The sequence below is a fragment of the Ursus arctos genome, unplaced genomic scaffold (assembly GCF_023065955.2).
Source record: "Ursus arctos isolate Adak ecotype North America unplaced genomic scaffold, UrsArc2.0 scaffold_1, whole genome shotgun sequence".
Lineage (NCBI taxonomy): Eukaryota > Metazoa > Chordata > Mammalia > Carnivora > Ursidae > Ursus > Ursus arctos.
In genome coordinates this window covers 42,326,434-42,335,729 of record NW_026622763.1, presented here as the reverse complement: position 1 = coordinate 42,335,729, position 9,296 = coordinate 42,326,434, and the positions used below count along the sequence as shown (strand labels likewise).

Below are 9,296 nucleotides of genomic sequence, written 5' to 3'. Positions count from 1 at the left end.
CTAACTGCAGAAACTGCTGTGCAAAAAAAGGTTAAAATCGCACTCGGAGACCTGTGCTTATTCGTTGCAGACGGTATTCGAGGGCCAGATAACATGAGGGGGTGCGCGAGGTGGGCCGTGGGGAGGAAGAGCTGGGGAGAGCTGCGAGGGGCTGGCTGGGGGGCCGGGCGGCGGCGGGGCGCGGGGCCGGGCGGGCAGGGCCGGCCTAGCTGTGCGAGTAGAAGCCGTAGTAGCCGCCTATGTCCTTGGCGCAGTTCTTCTCGCAGTCCCGCTGGGCCAGCACCTCGCTCTTGAGCGGCGACGAGCTCTCGGACACCGGCGTGTCGGCGGGTGAGATCCGCCTCCGCTTGGCCTGCTCGTAAATCCCCGAGTCGCTCGAGTCGATGGACTTGATGGAGGAGGGTGTCTCGATCCAGCTGGAGTCGGACAGGTCCTTGGGCTTGGCGTCCTCGGCGGCGCCGGGCGGGAGCGGCGAGCGCTCGGCGGCCAGGCCCTCGGCCTCCTCGCCCAAATAGGGGTTGGCGCCGGCCATGCGCGCGGCGGCCGCGGCGCTGTTGGGCCAGCAGGGCAGCACCGAGCCCGACTTGGCGCCGCAGTACTGCGGGGGGCTGCGCGCGCCCCAGCCCGACGGGTCGGCGTAGTAGCCGAGCGGGCGGCCGGTGCAGCCCGCCGCCTGCAGCGGCAGCGCCTTCACGCCCGCCGCCGCGTAGGAGAGCAGCGTGGCCGCGTTGCCCGCGAAGTCCGTGGCCGTGTCGTAGGCCGAGGCGGCGAAGTCCAGCCGGTTGTTGGCGGGTGTGACAAACCAGCGCTGCGGCGACGGCGCGCCCGGGTCCTCGGCCTGCTGCGGCGACAGCAGCCCGTTGGTGTGGGGCACACTGCGGTCCGTGCCCGGCCCGGGGCCCGCGCCCGCACCCGGGTGGAAGCGGGCCTTGGCGTAGTTGCTCACGAACTGGTCCTGCAGGAAAGAGCCGGCCATAGCGTAACGGGCCCCGGGCACGATCTGCGAGCGCGGGGAATCGTTGGGCGAGGGGGTCAGGCGGTCCATGTCGCAGCCAGTGTAGATCCTGCGAGGGAAGGAGAGAGAGAGAGAACCGAGGGGTGGCAGAGAGGTCCCCTCGGGAGGCAGAAGGGAAGGCCACCTCCACTTTTCGCCCACCCCCACACTCTCCGTCTGTAACTTGAGGTCCAGGGTGGAGACGGACGAAAGGTCACAGACCTGCGTCCTCCCCAAAATAAAATAAATCGTGAAATGGTAAAGAGGTCGATTTGTCTATTCAGGGACCTAGGCAAAGAGGAAGGTTTCTCTGTTCCCTCGCGCTCTCTCGCCAACTGTACAGGGGATCAGAGAGGGGAGCACAGCAGGGGATTCTCATCCCACTTCTCCAGTGTCTGTATAAACATTCGGGCAGATTTGCCCAGGGACTAAAGCTTTACTTGTCCAGTGGGCCTTTCCTGTGTAGTGAGAGTTTCTGAGCAAAATTTGTATACAAGATACCCATTTCTTCACTCTTTGAAGAACACTTTCTTCCATTTGATACACACGCAGGCTATCCAGGTATGAATCACCAAAGACTGGCCTTCACCAGTCTTCCGAGCCTTGAGGACTGCTGCTGGAAGCCTCCACAGTGCTTACTGTCCACTGTTTCCCCCGTGTGATCCTTTAACCCCCGCCTCTACCAGTACTAACAAGATTTACTACTTGGAAACGAAGTCGTGGATCAATAGAATTCTTTTACAAAAAAAAGGTATACTTTTTCTTTCCTTCTTTCTTTTTCTTTCTTTTCTTTTTTTGTTTTTTTGTAAAGTAAGCTCTATGCCCAATGTGGGGCTTGAACTGACCACATGAGATCAAGAGTCACCCCCAGGATCAAGAGTTGCCTGCTCTACTGACTGAGCCAGCCAGGTGCTCCAAGAAAAAGTGTTCTTTACTCTGACCTTTTCCTAGCTTTTGAACCGTTACTAGTAAAAAAAATAATAATAACTTAAAAAATAAGTAAATAAAAATTAAAATTTAAAAAAAGACAAAAAAACAAAACAACAAAACACCAAAAACCACCTTTGGGGCTAACTCTTAGAGTGATTATCAACCTCCTCCAAGCAGTCTCCCACCGGTAATAGCTAACCCTTATACAATTTGACCATGTGCCAGGCACAGTTGTCTAGGACTGTACAGACAGTAATTTAGTTAACCATCACAACGATCCTCCCAGTTATGTAGCATTATTATCCCACCTTACAGATGAGAAAACTGAGGCAAAGAGAAGTTAAATAACTTGCCCACAGATAGTAATTGTGTTACTGGGAATCACCTTAGGTGAAATAAAAATTAACTCTAGGCCCTGGGCCTAGAAAAATCCCGTTAGAATTGAGAGAGAACCGGAGACTGGATCAAGATTGGTAGAAGTGTTTTCTCCTACACATAGACACATGCCTCCCTTTTTATTTAGCTCACACATAAATGTTTTAATCTTTAATCAACACACTGTTTTGAGAGAGAGCCTCAGTCTTGTCAGAGCTTAATCCTTTGGGGAGGAGATTCCCTGGTGAGTGGCCAAGCAACCTTCTAGTCCCCCTGAACTTTTATTGCTCACCCTGTTTCTCCAAAAGTGAGCCATGCCCAAGATATCAACATAAAAGGGGAAAGGGTGGGTGGCATAAGCCATTCTGCTTTCCCCCATCCCCTAAAAACTAAGGTCTCCATTTGTATAGATAAAGAAGCTTTTATGGAAAATATACAGTTTAAGAATCAAAAGGAAGTGGCTTTTCCTGCAGAAGTCAGCCAGAGGAGGGCAGGTGAGGGTGATGCTGCTGCCCAGGTCCATTCTGCTTACCACACAAAATTTCCCTCCTGAAATTTAATGCCCGTTTCAAATAAGGAGAGGGAGGCAGGAAGGGAACATAACCAGCAAGGTGCAAATATCTTCTCTGTTTACCACCACAATATTTTAAAAAGAAAAAAGCAGCCTGCAAAAGATACAGTTTAGATGCCCATCCAGGTCCCAATCCACCTGGGATTACCGAACTGATTTGTGCAAAATAAAATGCTTTGGAACAGATGTTCACAACAGAATTAAAAGCTCAGAACCTACAAGACCCCCTAGTACAGAGACCAGTATGTCTGGTCTCCTGGGCCACACACTTTCCACAGTGCCGGCCCACGTTTTTACATTGTGAGGACTAGAATAGCTGAGTTTTTATTCTGGGAAATCATTTTGATGAGCCTTGCTTCCTCAAAACTACTCTTAAGGGACGCACATGACAGTCATAGGCGGAAATATCAACGACTCTCTTTTCAATTTGTAATAAAAAATATCAGGAGGGAAGTTTGGTATCTACCTGAAGATGGACTAGAAGCAGCCACTTGTCTATTTCTCCACAAAATTAATCTATTTCTGGTCAAAGACAACTTCAACTTTGTAGCTCTATCCCAGGCACTCGATGCAAGCCATGAAATTACAATGTATGTCGACTTCCCTTTTATGGTCGGAATAAAAGTGGGGGGATTCTGACAACCCAGATTTCGATTTTGCTATATCACGCTCTGAACTCTTGGGCACTATGTCTGAACTCCGAGCAGGAATGCTAGAACAAGCTCAGAAAGCACTAAGTTTATATCTCCTATTACCCCCAGAGAACATCATTTTGATAGAAAAGATGAGTAAGGCAGGCCTGGAGAACAGGGTACCAACACATTTAATTAAAACACGCCTAGATGCAAAAGATAAAAGGAAATATTTTTCTTTTGAAGCTTATAAATAATACACAGCAGCAGCACCTGGGTCCTTCCCAAAGCCTGAAATAACTGTAACAGCGGCTCTGCTCGTGACCTTGCCTATGGTGGGTTCACATTTTTATTCAGTCCATAGTAAACTCGCACAGGAAAAGCTATTACACAAAACTTGGAAATGGGTAAATAAAAGTCACATATGCCAAGGAGAATGTAACAACTGCCAGAGCCACATGCACTTTCCGGCAGAATCGGGCGGTTTCAGACACAGACAATCTGAGCGGAGCATCTGCAGCACCACATACAGCTCCCGCACCCAGGAACCAGGGCAGCTTCCCCAGCCAGCCAGCCCCAGAGGCCCGCCAACAACTTTGAAATTCATAAGAAAGATAAAAATAAGTGGAGGAAATCTTTGACCAAAATCACAAAAGCACCAAGCCAGAAAGTCACCAGAAAGAAGGGAAGCCCATAAAAAGGCAAAGGAAAACCTTGGAAACAACCTTGTCTTCACACACTCGAGCTTCCAAAAGCCTTGTACACAACAATCCACCTTTGACCTAAAGCCCAATTCCACAACTACTTGAGAAGGAAAGTGCAAAATTACTTACGTGTCATAATTATCCCGAAATCCTTTTGCAAAGGGGTTGTGATCTATTTTCAATTGTGTAATCTAAAAAAGATTTTTAAAAAAGATTAATACGATCTCACCTTCTATGGAGGTGGGTTAGGTGTTTACGAATGTATCACCACTCTTTACAGGGGCTTAAGGCCCACAAGTTCATTAAGTAGCAAGGTTTCCCTACCTGAAAAATTTGAGGGAATGAATAGAACGGGAAAAGAGAGAAAGTGTCATGAAGTTATGAGGAACACGTTTAAATTAATGATGCCTAACACTGAAGGATTGCTTTCAATTAGTTCTCCCACATGTTCCAAGTCAGTTCAAATGCACATTTTTTACAAAAAGACAGAAATCTTTAAGGGGCACTTGAATTCATCCCCAAATATTGTCTATTTTAAGTGTTTCACCACATTTTTAAAAGTTAGTCACTTCTGATTCACAACCTCAAGAACCCATAACTGCATCTTAAAATCAGCTTTAATTTAAAATAAATGCATATTTTCATTTTTGATAATTTCATTTAAGTTTTTTTAAAAAAAAACCACCGTCACTCCTAGTAGTCAAATCAACAGAAGTAAAATAAGTTTTGGCAAACTTGCAAATGTTGAAGAGGTTCAAGTGCTTAAAAGAAAAAAAAACCTCGTTCCACAGCTTCCAGTAATTTGATTTATTGTACTTTTTAGATATGTGAATGTGTCTGTTCTTTTGATCACCCAAAAAGTGATGTTTATTTCAGCCATCAGTTCTGAGACTTTAATTTTTTATTTATTTATTTATTTTTAGATAAAGCCAAAGCTTGCCAATAATAAAATGCAGGGGGAAATCTGCTTGTTTTCTAAATGGAAGAAGAACTCAAAAAAAAAAAATTGAAAGCGAGAGAGAGGAGATTTAAATCTATTCTAGTTTGAGAACTAAATTAAAATTCCCAAAAGAAGAGGCCCTAGAAATCCTGGGCCCCTCAAAGGTGGCCCGTGTGACCCGCGATGGGGACGACTAGGAAGCGTTTTCCCACCGGCAAGGTATTCAGGGAAGGTGCCCAGCAGGCCCCTAGCCCTCCGCCTAAAAGGCGCAGCAGAGCCAGCTGTTGCTGCTGTTTGTTAGTGCCCGAGCCCGGAAAGGCCGGGGCTGCGGGCTGGGCCGGGAAAGGCCGGGAAAAGCCGGAGCCGCCCGCCGCGCGCCCAGCCCCCAGGCCTCCTTACATCGGTGTTCTGGTAGGCGGTGACGGCGATGAACTGTGTCTCGGGGAAAGTGAATGTCTGCACGCGGCCAGGCTGGCTGGTGTCCTCCGTGCCGTCCTCGTTCACTTCCACCACATGCAGGCGGGGCTGGTACTTGTGCAAGGATTGTAAAACCACCATCTGTCCGGCGGAGAGAAAGGGGAGCGCGGGGCGGCGCGTTAGCGCGGTCAGTGTGCTCTGGGCCGGGGCCGCGGGCGGTGCCGGGGCTGGCTGGTGCCCACCGCCCCGGCTAACTGACCGCGGGACTCGCAGGGCTGGTGACTGGCTAGCTGGGGCCAGACCAGCCCTGGTTCCCCCGGGAGCAAAGATCACCGGAGTACCGGAGGAAAACCGAACCCGACTGCCTGTCGTCAGGGCCTCCCGATCCGCCTAGCCCTCCTTTTAGGAGGAACAAAGATTTTTTACAACCCCAGATCCTGTGGGTTTCCTTCTCGAAATCAACCAAGTATTTGTACAGTACTTGGGAAGGTCGGGAACTCGGGGAATTGGGCGGGGGCAAGAACAACTTTATCGGAGGGTGGAAATAGAATTTTTAAAAGGTCTTTTTAATGAACCAAAGAAACATATGTCCAGTTTCTCATGCTGATTTAAACTAATGGACTGCATGTTAGCGAGGGACATGTGTGTGTGTGTGAGAGAGAAGAGAGAGAGTTGGGGGGAGGAGCGCTTGAGCCACTGACCTGCCCATTGTTGTTTGAAGCTCCTTTGTTGTTTGTAAGTTTTAATTTTCCAAAAGAGATTTCTTGGCGCATCCAATGAGCCCCCGTGTTGGGGGAATCCGGATGCATATAGACCCGATTTCCTAGAGAAAGAAATACGTTGTTTACATATGCCCGGGGCACTGCCCAGTCCCAACTCCTCACCGCGTAGGACACACACACACACACACACACACACACACCTTATTGCACAGTGAGGCCCATTAGCTGGGGGTTTTTTAGGCCTCGCTTTCTTCCTATTAACTGGAGATGATTAAAATAGCTTTTGCATAATCCTCCCCCTTCTCGCTGCTCAGTCTGTCCCCCTATCCCCCTCGTTTCCTTTTAGAAGTCATTGGCCGATCGTTTTAAAAGTCTCTCGAGCCAGTCCACAAAGGCTTTAATTAATCATTCTCACCTAAATAAGTGTCAGGAAAATGTGTTAATTGGAAGGACTTGCCTTGCACATTGGTGTCCGCTTTGCCGCAAGGAACCCATTTGCCTCCTTGAAACCTCCAGTGATTGGGATCCGCCAAAATCACATCCACAAAAATATTGTAATGAGCCGTGGGATCGAGACCAGAAATGTTAAAACTTAAAAAAGGAAACATGCGCCTATTTAAATTAAGGGGGGGGGGAGAAAACAAGAGAAAAAACACATAAATGTTAAAGATTAAATGGAAGAAGCGCGGCGCCAGATAGCAAAGCAAAACTTGTTCTTCCAGCGTCGATGAGCAATGTTTGCTGGGTTAGAGAAGGGGTGGTGGGGGAGGAAAAGAAGTGAGGCTGAAGTCGGGGAGATCGGCGAGTGAGCTGGAGTGCGGAGTCGGCAGGTGTCACTGCCCAGGTGGAGAGTGAGGTTGGCGACCCGCACCTCCACCTGCCCTTGGTTCCGGGCGTTGATGCGTCCCTACAATTTCCCAGCCGCAGGCCGGGACTCTCCCTCTCTTTCGCCTTTCTCCGGCCCCCTGCCTGGCTCTCTGACCACATTTCTAGAGCGGGAACCCCCTTACCAACATCACCACGGCGCTTACACCTTCCACTTTCCCTTTTTCCAAAACCAGCCAACTCCAGGGCGCACCAGAGCGCCTTCCACTCCGCTCCCGACCCCAAAAGATCGCTACCGGGGTTAGTCACACCCGGCGCACTTGCCCCCGGGCCGTGCCTGGAGCAGCGACTGCCGAGAATGCAGCGTTACCTTCCCTGCTTGGTGATGATCATCTCCGTTTGGTGGCGGTGAAATTTCAGCCAGAGGGGCCTGTTGCACAGGTACACCTGCGCTTTGCCGGGTACCAGTCCGGGCTGCGTGGAAGAGAACTGGTAGAACGGGGCTCCTTGGTAGGAGTGGCTGTACTGCTGTGGGTAGGGGTAGCCGGCCGCGGGGTAGCCCTGCGGTGAGGAGTTGGACAGGAGGCTGTTGTAGGCTCCGTTGGTGATGACCGGGTGGTGGGCCATGTAGCGGCTGGGACTGCCGATGGAGAAGGCGGGGTGCGCCGGTCCGTGCTGGCCGGGGTACGGGAACATGGCACTGGGAGCAGTGGCCGCAGACTGTGGCTGGCTGGACTGAGAGAGGAGGTAGCGATCTGCAGCAGAGCCATCGAAACTGTGACGAAGCTCAGAGACCCCGTCCAAGACAGGAGAGAGTTTACTTCTCTGGACGTCCCCTGGTGAGTCCTTGGAGTCAGGAAAATTGTCTGTATCTGACTGATTCGTCATCCCCCTGGTAATTTTTTTCAAAGGTGAACTTCTCTCCAGGTTGTCAGTGGTCGAGATAATGGGATGATCGTGCAAGACAAGCTCAGATCCGCCTGAATGTGGGTAGCTGCTGCTCACATTGAGAAATTTCTTGGAGAGCATGATAGAAGGAGAAAGGCAGTGCTCCAGCTGCATAGCTCTAGAACCTGAACACTCGCCCTCCTGTCCCTGGTTTTTAAAGTCCTATTTATCATAAACTAGAAATCCACAGACCCCCTCACTAGACAGAAAGCACTTCAACCAGCAAATGCTTCTCAAAGGTTTGATTTACTTTTTTTTTTCCCTGGGAGAAGAGATTGGCCAATTGACACTATGCAGCAATCAGAAAAGGCTCACTTTTGATCTTGCTGCTTGTGCAGCCGATGAAACGGCTCCTGCCATTGGTTAACTGCTGACAGTAATTTAATTAGATAGACATTAATTAGGATAATCACCTGGCTCCTGGTCGCGACGATCATGGCAAATTGAAGGGGATGATTTTATTGTTGGCTTGGGGGGTGGGGAATGTGTGTTGGCTTTACGTGAGCACTGTTGTGTCACCTTTAAGCTTTGTGACCACTGCTTTAGGAAGATTCAAAGATGTGCAATTTACTAAACATTTTCCTACCTTCCCCCCACCTCCCTCCTCTCGAGCCGAGGGGCGGAGGAGGGAATTCGATGATGCTAGGAGACTTTTCGGATCTGAATGAGCCAAATATTCAGTTGAATGTAACGATTTCAAGTGCAAAGTATACAAAGCGCGAGCCGGTGGCCTCTTCTCGCCCTGTAAAAGTTCCAGAGTCTGTCTTTTCCAGTTAATACGGAAGCACATAACACCTGAGCCAGTCCTTTGTGAGCAGGTCCTGCGTGTCCTCGACGAACCGCCCCCCCCCCACGCACACCTTTTTAACTACATACATAAATAAATAAATCACTGCTGCTGAGAGCCACAGCGATGAAAGTGAGCGGGAGGGGGGAGAAGTGGGGGCGAAAAGCTGCAACTCACCCACCCATCCGCCCACCTCGGGAAGGTTCGGTTTCTTGCTCGAGCACTGAAACAGTGACAATCCATGATCACCTTTTTAAGTTTTGAAATAATCATAAGCTGTCGGGCTGAAGTGCCTTAATGTATTTGCAGTGATGTTTACGAGGTCTTTACTAAATATTTTATCAGCGAGCTTGGTTGCAGATTATCTGAAGAGCATCTAACTGGGGGCAGGCGCCATGCATGCCGCGCGTCCCACTGCACTTCCTTCTCTCTGAGGTACTGGCTTGGCGAC

At 49.7% G+C, this 9,296-nt stretch overlaps 1 protein-coding gene across 1 annotated transcript; it reads right to left on the bottom strand.

The window, feature by feature from the left end:
* Positions 1–205: 205 nt before the first annotated feature.
* On the bottom strand, positions 206–8,172 carry TBR1 (T-box brain transcription factor 1). Its single transcript, XM_026490685.1, has 6 exons — positions 7,481–8,172; positions 6,743–6,897; positions 6,265–6,386; positions 5,546–5,704; positions 4,336–4,397; positions 206–1,064 (listed from the first exon to the last, which is right to left on the bottom strand). The coding sequence occupies exons 1-6, from the start codon at positions 8,170–8,172 to the stop codon at positions 206–208; spliced, it is 2,049 nt and encodes a 682-aa protein (XP_026346470.1).
* Positions 8,173–9,296: the final 1,124 nt, after the last annotated feature.

What these genes read in the sequence shown, in the direction of transcription:
- TBR1 (XM_026490685.1), bottom strand. Translation starts at nt 8,172, where the DNA reads ATGCAGCTGGAGCACTGCCTTTCTCCTTCTATCATGCTCTCCAAGAAA. An exon ending in CCGCCTACCAGAACACCGAT is followed by an intron (nt 4,398 to 5,545) that starts GTAAGGAGGCCT and finishes AATCTTTTTTAG; the next exon opens with ATTACACAATTGAAAATAGA. An exon ending in TTTCGGGATAATTATGACAC is followed by an intron (nt 1,065 to 4,335) that starts GTAAGTAATTTT and finishes CTTCCCTCGCAG; the next exon opens with GATCTACACTGGCTGCGACA.